Source organism: Trachypithecus francoisi, unplaced genomic scaffold (assembly GCF_009764315.1).
Source record: "Trachypithecus francoisi isolate TF-2019V2 unplaced genomic scaffold, Tfra_2.0 Contig00265, whole genome shotgun sequence".
In the NCBI taxonomy this organism is placed as follows: Eukaryota; Metazoa; Chordata; class Mammalia; order Primates; family Cercopithecidae; genus Trachypithecus; species Trachypithecus francoisi.
In genome coordinates, this window is record NW_022680534.1 from 30,994 (window position 1) to 56,400 (window position 25,407).

At 41.9% G+C, this 25,407-nt stretch overlaps 1 protein-coding gene across 1 annotated transcript in view; it reads left to right on the forward strand.

Moving 5' to 3' along the window:
* The window catches only part of XKR3 (XK related 3), a 46,111-nt gene continuing 20,704 nt past the window's right edge, over positions 1-25,407 (forward strand). Inside the window, exons 1-2 of the mRNA XM_033210037.1 lie at positions 1-426; positions 23,147-23,400. Of these exons, the coding sequence (XP_033065928.1) occupies positions 92-426; positions 23,147-23,400 (589 nt within the window). The 5' untranslated portion in view covers positions 1-91. The remainder of the gene's footprint in view (positions 427-23,146; positions 23,401-25,407) is intronic.

Genomic DNA, 25,407 nt, shown 5'->3' on the forward strand with positions numbered 1-25,407 from the left:
ATAGAGAATCTTGTTTTCTTCTGTTTAAATTTGATACCGAACTATACCGGATTCACTGACAAGACAACTTTGAATTAGCAGCACGCTGAGAATGGACCCAGTGCTTGAAGAGACAGATGAAGAAAGCACAGGAGGAGTTTCTTCTTTGGAAGAAGAAATAGTCCTTGGCCAGAGACCTCATATAAGCTTTCCTTTTAGCATTCTCTTCTCAACTGTTCTCTACTGTGGTGAGGTTGCCTCTGCTTTATATATGTTTGAAAGTTATCGAAAAGGTAATGACAGATTCTGGATGTCATTTACCATCATCTTTATTATTGTGGGGGTAACTTTGGATCAAATTACCCTGATGTTTTTCAACAAAGACTTGAGGAGAAATAAGGCTGCATTACTTTTTTGGCACATTCTTCTTTTAGGACCCATTGTGAGGTAAGAGACACAAATATTTCTCATTCACTGCTTCCAACAAGTAAATTGAATATAAATAGATGGCTAACATAATTAAAGATGCCATAATTATCATTTCTCAAATGGAAATAGTTCCATGTTTAGTTTTATTTAGTTTTCACACTTTTGAAACTGTTCCTATTTAATTGTCATCAATTATAATGTAATGATGGTTTTTTAAAAATGCAAATGTGAATAAGTCAGTCATTTCTTCTATTCTTTTTATGCGTGTGTTGTATTCCAGTTGTTAGTATTTTTCTTATTCAGCCTAATGGGCATTTTAAATAGTCATGAGGACTAGAAATATAACCTTATATTAAGGAATGAGAGTAGAGTGAGTGAGAAGAGAGAAAGGCTTGAAAATAATCTCATAAATTTTATTTGTCAACTCAAGCAAATGTAACTTTTCAGTGGTAGATCCTCCAGATATCCTGAAATTTGTCACTGTGACTTGGAATATCAAAATGTAGCTTAGCAATTCATTTCCATATCACTTCATTCTGTTACTACACTGATTTGCATGAGTACTGTAAATTTTGTTATGTTAATCTGTCTTATAGTTCTAAACTGTTAGTTACTGTATATGAATAAACATAAAATCTGACAGGTAAATTCTTTCTTTTAAAACTTGCTTTTCTCTGAGTGTTTTAGGTAAACTCAAGTTTATTTTTCTGTGCGAATTTCAGAGCTAGGTGTTGATAACTTTTATGTTATCAAATTAAACTTATACATTAACTGTAGGAAATACTAACGTGCTATGAAAGAACACGTCTTCATGTTTATGGACTATATAGGAATTAATAATTATTTAAGATTGATGTCTCTTAAGTGTTTCTCTTTTTTTGGTGTGTTTCCTTTACTGAAGTTTTCATATCTTTTAGGATTCTTGCATCATGGATTTACCTTTTAGGTTAATGCTATGTAAAGTATATTTTCATTTTACTTTTTATTATTGTGAACTGTTTTTTTTTATTTTTTATTTATTTTTTATTTTATTATACTTTAAGTTCTAGGGTACATGTGCATAATGTGCAGGTTTGTTACATATGTATACATGTTGTATATGTACGTATGTATACATGTTGTATATGTATACATATGTATACATGTTAGTGTGCTGCACGCATCAACTCGTCAGCACCCATCAATTCATCATTTATATCGTGTATACCTCCCCAATGCAATCCCTCCCTCCTCCCCCCTCCCCATGATAGGCCCCAGTGTGTGATGTTCCCCTTCCCGAGTCCGAGTGATCTCATTGTTCAGTTCCCACCTATGAGTGAGAACATGTGGTGTTTGGTTTTCTCTTCTTGTGATAGTTTGCTAAGAATGATGGTTTCCAGCTGCATCCGTGTCCCTACAAAGATCGCAAACTCATCCTTTTTTATGGTTGCTTAGTATTCCATGGTGTATATGTGCCACATTTTCTTAATCCAGTCTGTCACAGATGGACATTTGGGTTGATTCCAAGTCTTTGCTATTGTGAATAGTGCCGCAATAAGCATACGTGTGCATGTGTCTTGGTAGTAGAGTAATTTATAATCCTTTGGGTATATACCCAGTAGTGGGATGGCTGGGTCATATGGTACATCTAGTTCTAGATCCTTGAGGAATCGCCATACTGTTTTCCATAATGGTTGAACTAGTTTACAATCCCACCAACAGTGTAAAAGTGTTCCTATTTCTCCACATCCTCTCCAACACCTGTTGTTTCCTGACTTTTGAATGATTGCCATTCTAACTGATGTGAGATGGTATCTCATTGTGGTTTTGATTTACATTTCTCTGATGGCAAGTGATGATGAGCATTTTTTCATGTGTCTGTTGGCTGTATGAATGTCTTCTTTTGAGAAATGTCTGTTCATATCCTTTCCCCACTGTTCGACGGGGTTGTTTGTTTTTTTCTTGTATATTTGTGTGAGTTCTTTGTAGATTCTGGATATTAGCCCTTTGTCAGATGAGTAGATTGCAAAAATTTTCTCCCATTCTGTAGCTTGCCTGTTCACTCTGGTGGTAGTTTCTTTTGCTGTGCAGAAGCTCTGTAGTTTAATTAGATCCCATTTGTCAATTTTGGCTTTTGCTGCCGTTGCTTTTGGTGTTTTAGACATGAAGTCCTTGCCCATGCCTATGTCCTGAATGGTACCACCTAGATTTTCTTCTAGGTTTTTATGGTATTAGGTCTAACATTTAAGTCTCTAATCCATCTTGAATTAATCTTCGTATAAGGGGTAAGGAAAGGATCCAGTTTCAGCTTTCTACTTATGGCTAGCCAATTTTCCCAGCACCATTTATTGAATAGGAAATCCTTTCCCCATTTCTTGTTTCTCTCAGGTTTGTCAAAGATCAGATGGCTGTAGATGTGTGGTCCTATCATTGGTAGCTTGATGGGAATGGCATTGAATCTATAAATAACCTTGGGCAGTATGGCCATTTTCACGATATTGATTCTTCCTATCCATGAGCATGGTATGTTCTTCCATTTGTTTGTGTCCTCTTTGATTTCACTGAGCAGTGGTTTGTAGTTCTCCTTGAAGAGGTCCTTTACATCCCTTTGTAAGTTGGATTCCTAGGTATTTTATTCTCTTTGAAGCAATCGTGAATGGAAGTTCATTCCTGATTTGGCTCTCTGCTTGTCTGTTACTGGTGTATAAGAATGCTTGTGATTTTTGCACATTAATTTTGTATCCTGAGACTTTGCTGAAGTTGCATATCAGCTTAAGGAGATTTTGGGCTGAGACGATGGGGTTTTCTAAATATACAATCATGTCATCTGCAAACAGGGACAATTTGACTTCTTCTTTTCCTAACTGGATATCCTTGATTTCTTTCTCTTGCCTGATTGCCCTAGCCAGAAATTCCAACACTATGTTGAATAGGAGTGGTGAGAGAGGGCATCCCTGTCTTGTGCCAGTTTTCAAGGGGAATTTTTCCAGTTTTGGCCCATTCAGTATGATATTAGCTGTGGGTTTGTCATAAAGAGCTCTTATTATTTTGAGGTACGTTCCATCAATACCGAATTGATTGAGCGTTTTTAGCATGAAGGGCTGTTGAATTTTGTCAAAAGCCTTTTCTGCATCTCTTGAGATAATCATGTGGTTCTTGTCTTTGGTTCTGTTTATATGCTGGATTACATTTATTGATTTGTGAATGTTGAACCAGCCTTGCATCCCAGGGATGAAGCCCACTTGATCATGGTGGATAAGCTTTTTGATGTGCTGCTGAATCCGGTTTGCCAGTATTTTATTGAGGATTTTTGCATCGATGTTCATCAGGGATATTGGTCTAAAATTCTCTTTTTTTGTTGTCTCTGCCAGGCTTTGGTATCAGGATGATGTTGGCCTCATAAAATGAGTTAGGGAGGATTCCCTCTTTTTCTATTGATTGGAATAGTTTCAGAAGGACTGGTACCAGCTCCTCCTTGTACCTCTGGTAGAATTCAGCTGTGAATCCATCTGGTCCTGGACTTTTTTTGGTGGGTAGGCTATTAATTGTTGCCTCAATTTCAGAGTCTGCTATTGGTCTATTCAGGGATTCAACTTCTTCCTGGTTTAGTCTTGGGAGAATGTAAGTGTCCAGGAAATTATCCATTTCTTCCAGATTTTCTAGTTGATTTGCGTAGAGGCGTTTATAGTATTCTCTGATGGTTGTTTGTATTTCTGTGGGGTCAGTGGTGATATCCCCTTTATCATTTTTCATTGCATCTATTTGATTCCTCTCTCTTTTCTTCTTTATTAGTCTTGCTAGCGGTCTGTCAATTTTGTTGATCTTTTCAAAAAACCAACTCCTGGATTCATTGATTTTTTGGAGGGTTTTTTGTGTCTCTATCTCCTTCAGTTCTGCTCTGATCTTAGTTATTCCTTGCCTTCTGCTAGCTTTTGAATGTGTTTGCTCTTGCCTCTCTAGTTCTTTTAATTGTGATGTTAGAGTGTCAATGTTAGATCTTTCCAGCTTTCTCTTGTGGGCATTTAGTGCTATAAATTTCCCTCTACACACTGCTTTAAATGTGTCCCAGAGATTCTGGTATGTTGTATCTTTGTTCTCATTGGTTTCCAAGAACATCTTGATTTCTGCTTTCATTTCCTTATGTACCCAGTAGTCATTCAGGAGCAGGTTGTTCAGTTTCCATGTAGTTGAGCGGTTTTGATTGAATTTCTTAGTCCTGAGTTCTAGTTTGATTGCACTGTGGTCTGAGAGACTGTTTGTTATAATTTCTGTCCTTGACATTTGCTGAGGAGTGCTTTACTTCCAATTATGTGGTCAATTTTGGAATAAGTGCGATGTGGTGCTGAGAAGAATGTATATTCTGTTGATTTGGCGTGGAGAGTTCTATAGATGTCTATTAGGTCCGCTTGTGCAGAGATGGGTTCAATTCCTGGATATCCTTGTTAACTTTCTGTCTGGTTGATCTGTCTAATGTTGACAGTGGAATGTTGAAGTCTCCCATTATTATTGTATGGGAGTCTAAGTCTCTTTGTAGGTCTCTAAGGACTTGCTTTATGAATCTGGGTGCTCCTGTATTGGGTGCATATATATTTAGGAGAGTTAGCTCTTCCTGTTGAATTGATCCCTTTACCATTATGTAATGGCCTTCTTTGTCTCTTTTGATCTTTGATGCTTTGAAGTCTGTTTTATCAGAGACTAGGATTGCAACCCCTGCTTTTTTTTGTTCTCCATTTGCTTGGTAGATCTTCCTCCATCCCTTTATTTTGAGCCTATGTATGTCTCTGCATGTGAGATGTGTCTCCTGAATACTGCAGACTGATGGGTCTTGACTCTTTATCCAGTTTGCCAGTCTGTGTCTTTTAATTGGAGCATTTAGTCATTTACATTTAAGGTTAATATTGTTATGTGTGAAATTGATCCTGTCATTGTGATATTAACTGGTTATTTTGCTCGTTAGTTGATGCAGTTTCTTCCTAGCCTCGATGGTCTTTACATTTTGGCATGTTTTTGCAATGGCTGGTACCGGTTGTTCCTTTCCATGTTTAGGTCTTCCTTCAGGGTCTCTTGTAAGGCAGGCCTGGTGGTGACAAAATCTCTAAGCATTTGCTTATCTGTAAAGGATTTTATTTCTCCTTCACTGATGAAACTTAGTTTGGCTGGATAGGAAATTCTGGGTTGAAAATTCTTTTCTTTAAGAACGTTGAATATTGGCCCCCATTCTCTTCTAGCTTGTAGAGTTTCTGCCGAGAGATCTGCTGTTTGTCTGATGGGCTTCCCTTTGTGGGTAACCCGACCTTTCTCTCTGGCTGCCCTGAAGATTTTTTCCTTCATTTCAACTTTGAAATGAATCTGGCAATTATGTGTCTTGGAGTTGCACTTCTGGAGGAGTATCTTTGTGGCGTTCTCTGTATTTCCTGAATTTGAATGTTGGCCTGCCCTACTAGGTTGGGGAAGTTCTCCTGGATGATATCCTGAAGAGTGCTTTCCAACTTGGTTCCATTTTCCCCCTCACTTTCAGGCACCCCAATCAGACGTAGATTTGGTCTTTTTACATAATCCCATACTTCTTGCAGGCTTTGTTCATTTCTTTTTCTTCTTTTTTCTTTTGGTTTCCCTTCTCGCTTCATTTCATTCATTTGGTCCTCAATCGCTGATACTCTTTCTTCCAGTTGATCGAGTCGGTTACTGAAGCTTGTGCATTTGTCACGTATTTCTCGTGTCATGGTTTTCATCTCTGTCATTTCCTTTATGATCTTCTCTGCATTAATTAGTCTAGCTGTCAATTCTTCCACTCTTTTTTCAAGATTTTTAGTTTCTTTGCGCTGGGTACGTAATTCCTCCTTTAGCTCTGAGAGGTTTGATGGACTGAAGCCTTCTTCTCTCATCTCGTCAAAGTCATTCTCTGACCAGCTTTGATCCGTTGCTGGTGATGGGCTGTGCTCCTTTGCAGGGGGAGATGCGCTCTTATTTTTTGAATTTCTAACTTTTCTGCCCTGCTTCTTCCCCATCTTTGTGGTTTTAGCTGTCTCTGGTCTTTGATGATGGTGACGTACTGATGGGGTTTTGGTGTAGGTGTCCTTCCTGTTTGATAGTTTTCCTTCTGACAGTCAAAAGGACTGTCTGTTGGTCTGTTGGAGATTGCTTGAGGTCCACTCCAGACCCTGTATGCCTGGGTATCAGCAGCAGAGGTTGCCGACGATAGAATATTGCTGAACAGCGAGTGTACCTGTCTGATTCTTCCTTTGGAAGCTTCCTCTCAGGGGTGTACTCCACCCTGTGAGGTGTGGGGTGTCAGACGGCCCCTAGTGGGGGATGTCTCCCAGCTAGGCTACTCAGGGGTCAGGGACCCACCTGAGCAGGCAGTCTGTCCGTTCTCAGATCTCAACCTCTGCGTTGGGAGATCCACGGCTCTCCCCAAAGCTGTCAGACAGAGTCGTTCGCGTCTGCACCGGCCCCTGCTGCTTCCCCTATTGGTCTTCAGCTGTGGGCTGTCCCCAGAGGTGGAGTCTACCGAGAGAGGCAGGCTTCCTTGAGCTGCTGTGAGCTCCACCCAGTTCGAGTTTCCCAGCGGCTTTGTTTACCTACTTAAGCCTCAGCAATGGCGGGCGCCCCTCCCCCAGCCTCGCTGCTGCCTTGCGGATAGATCGCCGCAGACTGCTCTGTTAGCAGTGAGGGAGGCTCCGTGGGTGTGGGACCCTCCCAGCCAGGTGTGGGATATATTCTCCTGGTGTGCCTGTTTGCTTAAAGCGCAGTATTGGGGTGGGAGTTACCCGATTTTCCAGGTGTTGTGTGTCTCAGTTCCCCTGGCTAGGAAAACGGATTCCCTTCCCCCTTGCGCTTCCAGGTGAGGCGATGCCTTGCCCTGCTTCAGCTCTCGCTGGTCAGGCTCCAGCAGCTGACCAGTACCGATTGTCCGGTACTCTCTAGTGAGATGACCCCAGTACCTCAGTTGAAAATGCAGAAATCACCAGTCTTCTGTGTCACTCGCGCTGGGAGTTGGAGACTGGAGCTGTTCCTATTCGGTTATCTTGCTCCGCCCCTGTGAACTGTTTTGTTATTGATTTAAAACTTAGCTGTATGCTGGGCGTGGTGACTTACACCTGTAATCCCAGCTCTTTCAGAGGCCAAGGCGGGTGGATCACTTCAAGTCAGGAGTAGTGTTCAGTCTGATCAACATGGTGAAACACTGTCTCTGCTAAATTAAAAAAAAAAAAAAAGCTGGGCATGGTGGTGTATGCCTGTAATCTCAGCTACTTGAGAGGCTGAAAACTGGAGAATCTTTCGAAACCAGGAGGTAGAGGTTGCACTGCAGCCTGGGCAACCGAGCAAAACTCTGTCTAAAAAAAACAAAAAACAAAAACAACCTTAACTATATTCCATCAAAAAATGTGATCTGCATTATAAAATGGAAATATATGCTTACATATGAATTATATAAACATATAAATTAAAAAATAAAAATACATAAAGGGAAACTTAAATTATTACCACATCCGATGTCAGCTGTTATAAAGGTTTTTCACATGAGCTAAATTAGAAAGTATTGCCTAATTGACTCTCTTTTCTTTTCTTTTTTTTTTTTTTTTGAGATGAAGTATCATTCTTTTTCACCCAGGCTGGAGCGCATTGGCACAATCTTGACTCACTGCAACATCTGCCTACAAAGCTCAAGAGATTCTCCTGTCTTAGCCTTCCAAGTAGCTGGAATTATAGGTGCCTGCGACCATGCCCAACTAATTTTTATATTTTCATTAGAGATAGGGTTTTTCAGGTTGGCCAGACCGGTTTCCAACTCCTGACCTCAAGTGAGGAATTGCCAGACTGTCAGACTGACATTTGAGAAACTCTCGGGCTGTTTATGGAAGTAGCTGTACTTTCTTACCCTTACTTCCCACCAGCAATAAGTAGCGGTTCTTATTTTCCACATCCTTCTCCACTCCTGCTATCTTTTTAATCATAGCTCCTATTGTGAATGAATAAAATGTCATTGTGATTTTGGTTTCCATTTCATTTTTGAATGGTCCTGGAAGACTTGCTGAAAATCAACTGACAGTAAATATGAGTGTGTATTTTGGAGTGTCATATCTGTCCCATTGATCTATGTATTAATCCTTATTACCAGACAGTTTGATGAATAATGTTTTGTAGTAAGTTTTTAAGTAGAAAGTATGAACTAACAAATTAATTAAGTTGATATTATTATTTTTGCAAAATTGTTTGGCCATGTGGAGTCCTTTGTATTTCCAAAAAGATCAGTTGTTTGTTTCTGCCAAATATTATTAATGATAATAACAACAATAAAAGGCAATGGATTTTGATATGGAATGAATTGAATCTGTAGATAAGTTTGGGGAGTATTGTCATCTTAACAATATTAAGTTTTCCAACCCATGGTCCTGTGATATATTTCCATTTACTTAGGTCTTTAGCTTCTTTTGCTGATGTTTGCTAGTTTTAAATGTATGGGTCTTGCATTTATTTGTTAAAGTTATTTCTAACTATTTTCTTTGTTAGATTATTATAAATAAGGTTTTTTTAAAGCATCATTCTCAATTGTTCATTGCTAGTATGTAGAAACACAATTTGTTTTTGCATACAGATGTTGCATACTGAAACTATGCTGAAACTATTTGCTAGCTTTAATGTTTTTTGTGTGGATTCCTTCAGATTCTCTAGACACAAATTATGTTATCTTGAATAGAGGTAGTTTCACACCTCCTTTTAAAAATCTGTTTGCCTTTTACTTCTTCCCCGGTAACCCAACAACTAATTATTTTGCTTAGAACCTCCAGTACCATATTGCAAATTAGTTTACATGTTTCACTTCTTTCTGATATAAGGGAGAAAGTTTTCAGTCTTTGGTTGATGAAAAGAGTTAAACTCCATAAGATATTTTGAAGGGATTTATTCTGAGCTAGATATGAGTGACCATGGGCTACGATACAGTTCCCAGGAAGTCCTGAGTACATGTGCCCAGTGTGGTCAGTGTACAGCTTGGTTTTATACATTTTAAGGAGGCATGAGACATCAATCAGATAAATTAAGAAATACATTGGTATGTTCCAGAAAGGCTTGACAGCTCAAAGTAGTGGGGTGGTTGGGTGGATTCTAGGCTGTATGTAAATGTAAACATTTTCTGTTTGACAACTGGGTGAGTTAGTCTAAACAGCTGGGATGATAGAAAGGAAATAGGTTAAGATAAAATAGAGTGGAGACCAAGATTCTTGTGAAGTCTTATAACGGCTGCCCTTAGAGTATATATGACAAATGCATTCTATTCACACCTTTCAAAAGCGCTAGAGTTTCAGTTAATCTCTTCAGGATTTGGAGGATCCAGAAGTAAGAGATCTAGGGAAGTTAACAAAGATTCGGTACAGATCCAAATTTTCCCCCCGCAGGACAGCCTTGTAGGGCCATTTCAAAATATGCAGGTAAAATGTTTTGGGGTAAAATATTATTGCTCTCTTCTTTATTTTGTTTTGTTATGCCTGAGTCAGACTGGAAAGTAAGTCACGATATATAGGGTTAATTAAAACCCATCTGATGAGAATTTATGGTTTGTAGGGCATTAGTACCCAGACCCCTTATATGTGAATTTGGGCAAGATTACAAAATGAGAGCTTAGTCCTCATTTTTGTCATGAAATATTGTACTAACTTCTTTTTTCTTAATTGATGTTCTTTGCTAATCTGAGAGAGTATGGTTTGTTGATTGTTTTTATTGTGAGATGTCTTGGATTTTGCAAAATGATTTTTTTCTGCCTATTGAGATGATCCTGTGATTTTTGTTCATTATTCTGCTAATGTGATATATTTCACTGATTTTTATATGTAGAATCCGTTATAGGAAAGTGAACCTGATCCAGACCCCAAGAGAGGGTTGTTGGATCTTGTGCAAGAACGAATTCAAGGCAAGTCCTCAGCGTGAAGGAAAGCAAGTGTATTAAGAAAGTAAAGGAATGAAAGAATGGCTACTCCATAGACAGAGCAGCCCGAAGGCTGCTGGTTGCCCAGTTGAGGGTTATTTCTTGATGGTATGCTAAACAAAGAGTGGGTTATTCATGCCTCCCGTTTTTAGCCCATAGAGGGTAACTTCCTGATGTGGCCATGGCATTTGTAAACTGTCATGGCACTGGTGGGAATGCAGCAGTGAGGATGACCAGAGGTCACTCTTGTGGCCATTTTGGTTTTCATGCATTTCAGCTGGTTCCTTTGCCGCAACCTGTTTTATTGTCAAGTTCATTATGACCCATAGTTTTCATTACACACATTTTAGAACATATTTGTCATATATTCTCTAAGGGTAGCTGTTTGGACAAACGGAGGCAAGATGGCGCAGTTCCGGGTACTTCACCGTCAACTTTCCTGCACCCGGGAAAGACACGGGTCGACTATGCAGGCGCAACCCCACCTCTGACGGAGAAAAACCGGAACCCGCCTAGCCACGCCTACCGCCCTGCCCCTGACCCGCCCATATCCCGCCCGCTGCCCTCCCACTCCCGGGCCCAGGACATAAAAGCCGCTCCCGGTGGGCGCTCGGTGTGAACTTCCTTGGCCCCTCCTTGTCCGCGGGACCCAGGAACCTCGTCCGAGAACGCCGGCGTGAAGTTCTTCTGCCCCTCCTCCGGCACGGGACCCAGGAACCTTGCCCGAGAATGCCGGTGCGAACTTCCTTGGCCCCTGCTCCTGTGCAGACCTAGGATCCTCGCCCGAGAACGCCAGAGTGACTTCGTCGGCCTCCACCGCCAGAGACCGGTGAACCTCGCTCCCTCCTTCACATTGGCTTGTGGATAAAGTTTTTTGGCCTTGCCTACTTGCCTTTTCTCTGGCATTTGCTCTGGGGGTCGCATTAAAGCAAATCAGCTGGTGCCGAAACCAGGAGGAGACCCCTCCTCAGGCCCCCCAAGGTCCGAGGAGCCTCCTCCTTCCATGCCCCAGGCGGACCAGGACCTGGACATCACTTTCCCCACCTCCAAGTCTCCTACGGGTGAGTACCTTCTGCCTCCCTCTCATATCCCTTGGCCAGGTTCCTGTGCAGGCCCAAGGCTTTTTTTTCCGGTCACCAGGTGACCCAGGGAAGTTCCCAAAGGCAGAGACGTCTGCCCAAAGGAACTCCATTCCGTTCCGTGGGAGACCCATCCAGGACGGAGACGTCCGCCTGGAGGTAATCTCCTTTCCGGCTCCAGGAGCCTCTCACTGGTCTCTGGTGGTTCCAAAGGACGCTTTGTAGCCAGGTAGAGTTCGGTTTCCGTTTCCGCCTATTGGCGAGAGGAAGGCAATGGGAAACCCCCAATCAAAAATACCTAGAGACTCCCCTTTAGAGTGTCTTCTAAAAAACCTCAAAACTTTGCAATTAGAACAAGATCTCGGGCAAAAGCGACTGGTGTTCCTCTCCACTGTGGCGTGGCCACAATATAAATTAGACAATCAGTCTCAATGGCCGCCTGAGGGCACTCTAGACCGTAACATTTTAACCGACCTCAGTACTTTTTGTCAACGCTTAGGCAAGTGGTCCGAAATTAATTATATACAAGGATTTTGGGCCTTGCATTCTCGTACGGACCTGTGTGGCCGGTGTTCCTTGGCTCAAGTCATGTTGGCTAGGGACGCAGGCCTAACAAAGTCTGAAAAAGAGGAGTCATCTTTCCTGTCTGAGTTGCCCGAAGACCTTACTTCCCCTCCCTCCCTTCCACTCCCGCCGTATACCCCACCTCACCCTCCCACTTCAGCCCCACCTCCTCTTTTGGCTCCACCTCCCCCTCCCACTCTCACGGTTGTTCCGCCTCCCTCCTCAGCCCCCCGCCACCATTGTTGAGGCTACACTTCCCTCCGACCCCTCAGCACTTCCGCCTGGTCATCTTAGTTCGCCTATCTCTGCCCATAACCGCTCTAAAGATTGCCTAACTGCCCCTGCTCTTACTCCCACCCTATCCAACCCCCCTGTGGTATTAGCACCCTTGTGTGAGGTGGCCGGAGCAGAGGGCGTAGTTGGAGTTCATGTTCCCTTTTCATTAGCAGATCTTTCAAAGATTGAAAGACGCCTAGGAGATTTTTCTGCCAACCCTACAATTTATACCAAAGAATTTAGATACCTTTGCCAGGCCTACGATTTAACCTGGCATGATCCCCAGGTTATTCTTACCTCTACTCTAAACCCTGAGGAGCGAGAGCGCATCCTAGTGGCCGCCAGGCAGCATGCCAACCAATTACACTTAACAGACCCTGCGTTCCCACTAGGGGAACAAGCAGTCCCCTTTATAGACCCAGACTGGACCTATCAAGTAGGCCAGCCAGGCCGCCGAAGATGAGATATGATGACTCAATGTCTTCCGGCTGGTATGCAGGTGGCCTCAAATAAGGTAGTAAATTTCAATAAACTAAAAGAAATTATTCAAGGTTCAGATGAAAACCCAGCCACATTTTTAAACAGACTAACTGAGGCTTTAATTCAATACGCAAGGTTAGACCCAGCTTCCCCAGCCGGGGCCACTATTCTAGCATCATATTTTATTTCACAATCGGCCTCGGATATTCGGAAAAAACTCCAAAAGGCAGAGGATGGACCTCAAACTCCTATTCAAGACCTAGTCAAGTCGGCCTTCAAGGTCTATAATTCAAGGGAGGAAACGGCAGAGGCCCAACGACAGGCCCGCCTAAAGCAGAAGGTACAGCTCCAGACTCAAGCCTTAGTTGCTGCTTTGCAGCCTAGCCGTAACCGAAAACTGGAGAGCAAAACGCCTGGAGGCTCAAAGACAATAAAAGGGGCTTGCTATAAATGCGGTAACCCAGGGCAATGGGCTAATAGATGTCCCCAGAGTCCCCAACCATCTGAACAGGTGCGGCCATGCTACAAGTGCGGAGCAGCTGGACACTGGGCTAAAAAGTGTCCTAACCCTCGTCTGCCAACAACTCCTTGTCCAGCATGCCATGAAGAAGGACACTGGAAGTCTGACTGCCCCACCCTGAAAACGGGCATGGCGCCTCAACGTGATGTCCCTTCTCAGGACCCTGGGAGCTCCTTCCAGCTCTTACATCTGGAGGACGACTGAAGGTGCCGGGACTCGGGGACCCTCATCACCCTCGCCGAGCCGCGGGTAACTCTCTTGGTAGTGGGTAAGACAATTAATTTTTTAATCGACAGCGAGGCTAACTACTCTGTTTTGCCATCTTTCGAAGGGCCTAGACTTCCCTCCAATATTTCTGTTGTAGGAGTCAATGGCTCCCCGTCCAGCCCTCGATAAACCCCACCCCTTAATTGCTGCCTGGCCAGCAACTATTTTGCACACTCGTTCCTCATTATCCCCTCATGCCCCACTCCCCTCCTGGGCCAAGATGTCTTAAGTCAACTGAAAGCCTGTATCTCCATCCCTACTACCGCCCCCACCCTACCCGCCATCTGCTTGTAGTATTGACTACCTCAAATGACTCCAACAATCCTACTAACCCTTTCCCCAATTTCCCCATTCCTATCGACCCCCAAGTGTGGGACACCTCCACTCCTGTCGTGGCGGAACATCATCCACCAATACTTATAAAACTTAAGAAACCATCTCAGTTTCCAACCCGTCCACAGTTCTTTCTCTCTCCACAGCACTTACGAGGACTAAAACCAATCATTACTAGGTTATTCAGCCAACACATCCTCATCCCCATTCATTCTCCCTGTAACACCCCAATCCTACCTGCAAAGAAGGCAGATGGAACTTTTTGGTTAGTGCAGGATCTTCGTCTTATCAACGAAGCTGTTTGTCCCACCCATCTGGTAGTTCCCAACACCTATACCCTTCTTTCTCTCATTCCACCTAATACAACACACTTTACTGTACTGGATCTAAAAGATGCATTTTTCACTATTCCCCTGCACCCAGATTGTCAGTTTCTTTTTGCTTTTACATGGGAAGACCCAGACACCCATACCTCCACCCAACTGACATGGACAGTGCTTCCCCAAGGGTTCCGAGACAGCCCCTATTTCTTTGGGCAGGCCCTAGCAAAAGACTTAGCCTCCTGTCCTCTTACCAGTAGTAAAATTCTCCAATATGTAGATGACCTTTTACTCTGTAGTCTCACAGAACAGGACTCTCTTTTAGACACTGCGATCCTCCTTAATCATCTAGGATCCAAAGGTTACCGAATATCCAAACACAAAGCTCAACTCGCACAACAATGTGTCATATCTTTAGGTATTGAGGTCACTCCTATGACGCGCTTACTTACTACAGACCGCTTAACTCTAATACAAAATCTTTCTCCTCCTCAAGACGCTAAGGAAATTCAATCCTTCCTAGGCCTAGTAGGATTTTTCAGACACTGGATTCCTAATTTCGGAATCTTGGCTAAGCCTCTATATGCAGCTGTCAAGGAGACTCCCCAAGGACCTTTGTCTAACCCAAAGTTAATCTATAAACATTTCACTCACCTGAAAAACTGCCTTCTCTCACATCCTACTCTCTCACTCCCAGACTTCGAATGCCCCTTCCAGCTTTTCACAGATGAAAGACAAAAAGTTGCAGTGGGTCTTTTAGCCCAATCTATAGGTGCCACCTACCGCCCCATGGCATATCTATCTAAACAATTAGACCCCACCGTACAATGGTGGCAGCGCTGTCTTCAGGCCCTAGCAGCAGCAGCCTGTCTAACCCAAGAAGCAAAGAAACTCATTAGGGTTGGTAACCTAACAGTCTTCTCTACTCACTGCCTTCAAGATCTTATTGCCCACAGAAGTATTAGCCATCTAACCCCATCCAGACTCCAACTCTTTCACCTCCTATTCATAGAGGACTCCACCATTGCCCTAGGAGTCTGTTCCTCTCTGAATCCAGCAACCCTACTTCCTGACCCTCTCAAGCAATCTAGTACTGAACACTCCTGTCCAGAACTTTTAGAAGCCCAACCACCTAGTCACTTACATTTACATGACCAGCCATTGGAAGGCTCACAGTTAACCCTATTTGTAGATGGCAGTTCTTTTATAAATTCTCTAGGAAACAGACAGGCAGGATACGCGGTAGTTACATCTCCTGCTGTCCTAGAAGCTAAGCCTTTACCACAAGGAACAACATCACAGCAGGCAGAACTTATCGCACTAACTAGGGCTCTCCTCCTATCCAGAGGAAAAACGGTAAACATATACACAGACTCCAAGTATGCCTTCTTGATTGCACACACCCACTCTGTCATCTGGAAAGAGAGAGGGTTCCTAACCACCAGTGGTATCCCTATAGTCAACAAAAGACAGATACTCAAACTGCTAGACGCTTTATCAGCACCTTCCAGAGCAGCCGTCATACACTGTAAAGGTCATCAGACTCCATCTAACTCGGTGGCGGCTGGCAATAACTTTGCCGACACTACTGCCAAGTCGGTAGCCGGATTCTCCACTCCCACGCTTCCCTCTATTTCATTTCTCTCTCCTCAATATACCCCTACTTATACCCAAGAGGAAAAGACAAACAATTACAAGATTCAACAGCCAAACTAGCTGCAGACAATTGGATTTACCTCAATAATAAATTAGTTATTCCTGAAATCAACTCCACACCATTCTAAAAGACATACATAATTCCCTACACATAGGACCCAAAGCTTTATATAACCTCCTAAGCCCCCTCATTCACTGCCCCACACTCATGAAACACCTAATTATAATCAACCAACAGTGTTCCACATGTCTCAAGTCAAACCCTCAAGGCGGATTGTGCAACCCCCATCCAAGCCATCAGCTCAGAGGGCACCAACCAGGCGAAGATTGGCAAATTGACTTTACCCACATGCCAAGGCATAAAAAATTCAAATATCTCTTAACCCTCATTGATACTTTTTCAGGATGGATAGAAGCCTATCCTACTACAGGAGAAACCGCCAATATAGTTGCCTCCATACTCACTGAACACATTATTCCTAGGTCTGACCTCCCACTCACTCTTCAGTCTGACAATGGCCCAGCATTCATCTCCAAGGTAGTCCAACAGGTGGCAGCCCTCCTACACATCACCTGGAGACTCCACATCCCTTATAGACTTCAGTCTTCTGGTAAAGTAGAGAAGGCCAACGGGCTCATTAAGCAGCAACTCACCAAACTCTCCTTCGAGACTCAATAATCGTGGGTAACTCTCCTTCCCCTGGCCCTAACCCGGCTGCGAGCAGCCCCACGGAGTCCAACAGGCCTCAGTCCGTTTGAATTAGTTTACAGCCGGCCCCTCACCATCCAGCAGTTGCCCGCCCTTTCTTCCCCACTGGCAACTTATCTCCCATACCTCACCCTCTTGAGACAACTCCTGAGACAACATGCAGAACTAGCACACCCCTCTCCAACAGACACCTATAGCCCACATCTCTCTCTCAGCCCAGGAGACCAAGTATACTTAAAAGATATCCAAGCCAAAGATCTTCAGCCTAGGTGGAAAGGCCCCTATACTGTCCTCCTATCCACATACACAGCAGCCAAACTTCTAGGACACACGCACTGGGTCCATATATCACAATTAAAAAAGGCCCCCACAGAAGACAATCTGTGGACATCTACTAGACTTACCCCTACCCATCTCAAATTCACCAAACTCTCCCAACCACCACACGTTCCCTGACCCCTTGCACTTATCCCGATTTCTCGCCATACTCTATATAAACATAACAGAATTCCAATATCTTACCCCAGATGCCTACTTGCCTCCAGATAATAGCCCATCACAGTGGTTCTCCCGCTTACCTTTATAGAACATCGTCAGTGGCAAGGTGTACCCTGTGATTACACTGAAGATGAAGTACTATTTCATACTTATATTACTACCTTTTTCTTGCATTTCAATCTCTATTACTAACCTAACTTTCATATGGAGATTCTCTATAGTTGAAACTTGGTCACACAAAAATAAACAGCACTCACAGCTACAAGACACTGCTGACTGCCCCTCTTCAGGCTGCCAACCCCATGTTACTATAAATTTCACCGTATCGTGTTGCAGTGCGGCCGGAGCTAAGGCTCTCTGCTTCCTGCATGATCAGACACATTACAATTGTAAGACTTACTGGAAACAAAGGAGATAGGATGCCCTTATATTTATTGTAAGATCCATTATGCAACCTTGAGACAGACGAAACCCACTGCTCTTTTCACCATTGCGAATCAACGAACCCCCCTTCAATACCAATTAAATATCAAAGAACCATGGGACCCCTGATGGGCAGACGGAGTCAAAGGTGGACTCTACACAGGCTACACAATCCTTAGTTCATATCCCATGGCTACTCTCCTGATAAAAAGAACACTTGTCCAGCAAAAATCCATTCCTCAAATCATACAAGCCCTGCAGAATTTAACCTTAGCCATACAAGCACAAGAACAGGCCTTACAAGATCAATTACACTCCTCCAATAAGGACCCCTTCTCATGGTTAAAACTAGTCCATCAAGGGTTAAACCTAACACAGGCAGCCAACCTAACAAATCTCTCCCACTGTTTCCTCTGTGCGGCCCTTGAAAGAGCCCCTTTAGTGGCAGTCCCTTTACTGCTTTCAAGGCTACAACTAACTCCATAGGCACCTCTCAAAAACCGTTCTTACTCCAAGTCCCACTATACCAAAGCCCAGAAAGTCCAATCCTTCCTTTCTGCTACTCTACCCCAAACACCTCCTCATGTAACTATACCCAGCCACCCGCTAAGACCCACACGGCTCCCATCGGAGGTTATTTCTGGTGCAGCAAAACCCTCTTCAAGGTCCTTAAGCACACATCCGTTGGTCAATCCCTTTGTGTCCCAGTGCCCCTAGTACCTAGTTTAACCTTATATAGCAAAGCAGAAGTAGCTGAATTCGTCATATAATTTAACCATCCTCCTAATGATCTCCAAAAATGGGCTGTCTTCCTTCCGCAGTCATCAGAGTCTCCCTGGCTGCCTCCTTAGTGGCATCAGGGCTTGGAACTGGGGCACTTGCCCACTCGGTACAGTCTACCCAATCTCTAGCAGCTCAAATCCGAGAGGCCATAGAGGCTTCAGCTGAAAGCCTGGTCTCTCTGCAGTGTCAAATTACCCCAGTGGCCCAGGTAGCAGCACAAAATAGGTGAGCATTAGATTTACTTACTGCCAAAAAAGGAGGAACATGTCTCTTCTTAGGAGAAGAATGCTGCTATTACGTAAATGAGTCAGGCCTGGTAGACACTAACATCCAAACCCTAAACAGGATTAAAGCAGAATTAGAAACCTACAATACCCCCTTCACCCCTGGACCACCGGTATGGCTGCTGCCCGTAATACAGCAGATGCTCCCGTTCCTAATTCCCATACTAATCCTCTGTTTTGTCTTATGTCTCGCTCCTGTTTTAATCAAATTTCTCCGAGCCAAAGTTCAAGAGATCATGCGCGTCACCTTCAACCAGATGCTTCTTCATCCATACGTCCAAATACCAACCGTAGACCCCAACCTCAATGACGTCCCTTAACAGCAGGAAGTACCAGACAGACCACGGTGCCCCTTATCACTATTATCAATAAAAGGTTGGACTGTTTGGACAAACGGAGGCAAGATGGCGCAGTTCCGGGTACTTCACCGTCAACTTTCCCGTGTCTGGGAAAGATACGGGTCGACTGCACAGGCGCAACCCGACCTCCGACAGAGAAAAACCGGAACTCGCCTAGCCATGCCTACCGCCCCGCCCCCGACCCGCCTATGTCCCGCCCACTGCCCTCCCACTCCCGGGCCCAGGACATAAAAGCCGCTCCCGGCGGGCGCGTGGTGCGAACTTCCTTGGCCCCTCCTCGTCCGCGGGACCCTGGAACCTTGTCCGAGAATGCCGGTGCAAACTTCCTCAGCCCCTCCTCTTGTGCGGGACCCAGGAAGCTCGCCTGAGAACACCGGTGCGAGCTTCCTTGGCCCCTGCTCCTGTGCCGACCTAGGATCCTCGCCCGAGAATGCCGGAGTGACTTCGTCGGCCTCCACCGCCAGAGACCGGTGAACCTCCCTCCCTCCTTCACATTGGCTTGTAAATAAAGTTTTTTGCGTTGCCTACTTGCCTTTTCTCTGGCATTTGCTCTGGGGGGTCGCATTAAAGCAAATCAGTAGCCATTATAAGACCTCCTTTTTATCCTGTAACTTAGAATGCCTTAAATATCTGGGAATGCAGCTCCGTATGTTTCACATTCATTTTTCCTAGCTCCTGTTTAAGATGGAGTTGCTCTAGTTCACATGCCTCTGACAAATCTCTTCTTGTCACGGGAATAAGTCCTATTTAGTTGTTGCGTGTTATTGTTTTTTATATGTTGATGAGTGTGGCTTTCCAGTGTGGTGTTGAGAACGCTTTTGTCTGTGGTTCATGAAGGATATTGGTCTGCAGTTTATTCTAGTTTTTTTCTCATTTTTGACATGCTATAGCATTTTTATTAGATTGTATTATATTTATGCCTTAAGACAACAAAACAAGTATATGCAAAAGTGGAAAGGTAATTTATGAAAATATAATGATTGTTAAATTCCGGTCTACTATAAGAGGAAAATTGTCATGTATATGTCAATTGAGGACACTACCAACCTTAAGATGGATTGACTTGGAAGTCCCTGATTAACATAACTTTACAGCTTAACATCCTCTCGAAGATCTCCACAAGTTTTTAGAAAGTCTTATTTTCATGGTCACCTTTTTAACTTATGTGACTATTTTATTTCAGCAAAGATGTCTTAATGTCTTATTTTAATGTCAAAAAAGTAAAGAAAAGGATGAAGGAAAAATCTTTTTTTGTTTTTCACAAGCATCACCTTTGGTGTCAGTTAATGAGTTTGTAGAAAGACTGGGATGATTGCTGGGTTCAGTGGCTCATGACTATAATCCCAGCACTCTGGGAGTACCAGCCGGGCAGATCACAAAGTCAAGAGATCAAGACCATCCTGGCCAACATGGTGAAAACCTGTCTCTACTAGAAATACAAAAATTAGCTGGGTTTGGTGGCACCCACCTGTAGTCCCAGATACTTGGAAGGCTGAGGCAGGAGAGTCACTTGAACCCAGGAGGGAGAGGTTGCAGCGAGCCAATATCATGCCATTGTACTCCATCCTGGCAACAGAGCAAACTCTTTCTAAGAAAGAAAGAAAGAAAAAGAAAGAAAGAAAGAAAGAAGAAAAAGAAAGAAAGAAGAAAAGAAAAGAAAGAAGAAAGAAAGAAAGAAAGAAAGAAAGAAAGAAAGAAAGAAAGAAAAGAAAGAAAGAAAGAAAGAAAGAAAGAAAGAAAGAAAAGAAAAGAAAAGAAAAGGAAAAAAGAAAGAAAGAAAGACTGGAACGGTTTACATGAATTATCTGTATCTGTTAGGATTAAATAATAGACATTCTACCTATAAATGTTCTTAGTTATCTTCTTTCTTTCTTTTACTCCTTATCTTTTATTTTTCCTTTTTGAAGCTAAGACAATTCAATCAAGCATCTATAAATTTTTCCTTCCCCAAACCCTGATAAAATTCCTCAGATAAGACAATGAAAGATAAGGGATAGCTCGAGAAAAACTGTTTTCTATTTGGTCAGAAGCAAAAATAATGTAGAGATAATAAATGATAGTGATACTTAGAGGCCAAAAGTATCTAAAATGTATAGTGATATGATTTTCTATTTAATTTATCATACATTTCATAATTGCTAAGAAAGAGCTAGCAATTATGTTAATAGGGTCTAATGGAATGCAATGGTCATTGGATTGTGTGTTAAGAGAGAGGTACAATAATAGTAGACAATGACAGAGGAGACTTTGGAGATATTGAAAATATCCTGTTTGTTTAAAGAAAGATGTTACTTAACAATAATGATTTTAAAAAATTTTAACAATGTATGCTTTCTGAAAACTGCCATTTGTATTGTAAGAGAGAAAATGGGATCCAGACCATAAAATTCTATAGTAACATATTTTTCTTTTAGATTTTTGCTAGATTTGTTCATTTTTGCAAGTTATTGGGTGTATAGAAGCTTAAAATTAATACATTTTTTCTGACAAAATATTATTTTGCACTGACCTTTATTATGCTGATGATGCTGTTTTTGCATTGACATGTTTCTTCTGATTTGATAAAAGCACAAACAACCTTTTCTGCCTTTTCTGTTGTTTGTATTATGTTTTGTTTCTTTTTTCATTTTGCTGATTGCTTTTGTTTCTTGTTCTTATGCTTTAACTGTAACTCTCTAACACCTGACAACTTGTAGTTCTGAACACGTAAGTTTAGTCTATTTGCCCGCATTGCGTTATTTTAAAACTTGCACTTACTTATACATTTATTTTTTTGAGATGACATCTTACTGTGTTGTGCAGATTGGAGGGCAGTGGTGTAATCTCAGCTAACTGCAATTTCTGCCACCCAGGCTCAAGCGATGACACTCCTGCCTCAGCAATATCTGGGACTACAAGCATGCACCGCCACTCCAAGCTAATTTTTGTATTTTTTTAGGGGAGACAGTGTTGCACCATGTAGCCCAGGCTGGTCTCCAACTCCTGAGCTCAAGAGATCCACCCCTCCTCGGCCTCCCAAAGTGCTGGGATTCCAGGCATGAGTCACCGAATCTAGCCACACTTATTTAATTTTATTCTTTATAAGTCTTTTCTGCTTAGGATATATAAGACTTCTTTTACCTGAGAATTCACAATTGTAACAATTTGAAATTCTTTTTCTAATCATTATTTTAAAAATACTGCCACTTCCTGTGTTCTTCTAAAATTCTGATCAGAAGTGCAAGCTTTGTCACTCTTAAATGCCCTATAATCTCCATCACATATTAGATGCTTCTTTCTCTCTTTGCTACATTTTTTTGTACTTTTGTTAAAGTATTTATTTTTCAGTTATCTAATTAGCTTTCAACTATTTAATTTACCCAGTGATTTTTATATTTTGTTTTCTAGAGATTTTGTTGGTTCTCTTAAACACTTGTTCATCATTGAGAAGCATTCTTTTTTCATACTTCTGAAGTAATCTAGTATTTCTGCAAAAAGTAAATATTTTTGATTTGGTAAATTTTACATAGGAAATATGTTGGGGTCATTTTTCACTTCTTATTCATGGAATCTTGTTTTTATTCATGTTTTGTGATTTCTTATAAAGATCTGCTTATTTCCCATAGATTTTTACTTGTGGAAGTTCTTTGAGGACTACTTTGAAGTTAAACTCCACTATAGATCATATCTGTGTATGTTTTTGTCACTTACCTGGGACTGCTTTAAGCATTCACTGGGTGTTTTTAGGCTGCTGACTTAAAATCATGCTAAATGAGCTAAATTTCATCACTAGAGAAAAATCATAAACCAAAATATGTTCCAATGGAAATTTGCGGTCCTTTGAGGCAGTTGACATTTGTATAATGGGAAGAACACCTAAAAACACTGATGTCTTTAAAAAGTTGTCAGAAGAGTATGCTTCTGGAGAAATAACTTTTGTATGTGTCAGAATGCAAATGCATCGGAAAAAGTTTTGGATATAATTTAATCAAACTGACCTTGAGAAAGTGAATTGAATTGTGTATGAATGAAGGAGTTTTTACTTTTTCATCTGTTGTTTAAATTTTTTTTTTCAGGCTGCAGTTATACAATATTTCAAGTTGAAAATGAGGAGAAGAACTTCCATAAATAATAAGATTAGAAACTGTTAGAAACTTATTTTTTATCCAGTGTGATTAAGTTAATGTTTGCCATTTGATGGTATCATTTCAAAATTAAGAGTTCCTATACTGATAAACTTTCAAACATTTCTAGGTGTCTGACACCAATAAATGTTAATTTCGGATGTTACTTCATGTTAACAGGTGTTCACAGGCCATTATAAATTACCACAAATTGTTGAAAAATCTTAAACAGGAGAAGGAAGAGAGTCAAGATAGCATCACAAAGAGAAACACGATGCTGGAAAGGGAGATTGCACTCTCAGTCCGGGATAATTTCATGCAGCAGAAGGCTTTCAAGTGCATGTCAGTGATTCAGGCTTTTCTTGGTTCTGCTCCACAATTAATTTTTCAGATATACATCACTCTCACTATAAGAGAATGGCCTTTTGGTAGAGGTAAGTCGAGTTATTTGGTGCTGAAAGACAGACAAAGGACAGTAAGGTGAAATAATACAATAGAATTTGAGAAGTTGAAATACGTAATCCCAAATTACAGTTGCACTCAATTTTTTATAAGACTGAATTTCTATGAATGTATTTGGTTAGCAGCTTATAAAAAGATGCTGTTGGAATCCATAGAAATTTTACATATATAAAAGTTAGCATCAATTTATTTTATTGATCCTGCAGAGTTAAATTAAGCATGATATAATATTTAGATAAGAAGTAGAGGAATAAGTTTCTATCTAAAACATATTTTTGTTATAATCTGCCTTTTATAAACAGCATTGCTTTTTTTTTTTTTTTTTTTTCCCTGCTCACTGTAAGCTCGCCTTCCAGGTTTACACCATTCTCCTGCCCTAGCCTCCGGAGTAGCTGGGACTATAGGCTCCCGCAACCACGCCCAGCTAATTTTTTCGTATTTTTAGTAGAGACGGGGTTTCACTGTGTTAGCCAGGATGGTCTCGATTTCCTGACCTCGTGTAAAAAATCCCAAAGTGCTGGGATTACAGGCATGAGCCACTGCGCCCAGCCAAACAGCTTTGCTTTTAATAGAAATAGCAACTGCATGAAAATTAGAATGTGCCTAAGACCATAAAATTTTATAAAAGTCACCAGGCAAATAGTTCTGTATCTGTTATTTTAAATTTTTACCTTAGATACAGGGAGTATATGTACAGTATATGTACAAGTTTGTTACATGGGAATATTGTGTGAGATGCTGAGGCTTGGAGTGTGGATCACATCACCCATGTAGTAAGCATAGTACACAATAGGGAGTTTGTTTTTTAGCGCACTCGGTCCTTCCCTCCACCCACTAGTGGTCCACAATATCTGTTATTTCCATATTTATGTTCAGGAGTGCTGAATGTTCAGCTTCTGCTTATGAGTAAGCACATCTATTTGCTTTTCTATTTCTGCACTGATTTGCTTAGGACAGTGGCCTCAACCTGCATTTATGTTGATGCAAATGACATGATTTATTTATTTTGTATGGCTGCACGGTATTCCACATACACATACATGGAATACAATGAAACCATCCGAAAAAAATCAATCATTTTCCTTACCCGGTGTACCACTGATGGGCACCTGAGTTGATCCCATGTCTTTGTTATCGTGAATAGTGCAGCAGTGAGCATATGACTGCATGTGCCTTGGACATATAATGATTTATATTCCTTTGGGTACATACACAATAATGGGATTGCTGGGTTGAAATGGTAGCTCTATATTAAGTTCTTTGAGAAACTTCCAGACTGCTTTCCACAGTGGCTGACGTAACTTACACTTCTATCAGCAGTGTGTAAGCATTCCCTTATCTCAGCATCCTTATCCAGCATGTATTGGTTTTTGACATTTTAATAGTAGCCATTTTTGTGGATATGAGATACTGTCTCATTGTGGTTTTGATTTGCATTTCTCTGACGAATACTGATGCTGAATTTGTGGAAGTTTTTGTTGTTGCTGTTTTTTGAGATGGAGTTTCACTCTTGTTGCCAAGGCTGGAGTGCCCTGGCATGATTTTGGCCCACTGCAATCTCCACCTCCCAGATTCAAGTGATTCTCCTGCTTCAGCTTCCCAAGTAGCTGTGATTACAGGCATGTACCAACATGCCCAGCTAATTGTTACATTTGTAGTAGAGACAAGGTTTTGCTATATTGGCCAGGCTGGTCTTGAACTCCTGACCTCAGGTTATCCACCCACCTGGGCCTCCCAAAGTGCCAGGATTACAGGGGTGAGCCACCGTACATGGGCTGATGCTGAACAGCTTTTCATATGCTTGTTGGCCACTTGTACGTCTTCTTTTGTGAAGCGTCTGTTCATTTTCTTTTACCTGTTTTTTTAATAGAGTTATTTGTTTTGTGCTTGTTGGTTTGTTTAGGTTCTTTGTAGATTCTGGATCTTAAGCCTTTGTTGGATGCATAGTTTGAAAATATCTTCTCCCATTGTGTAGGTTG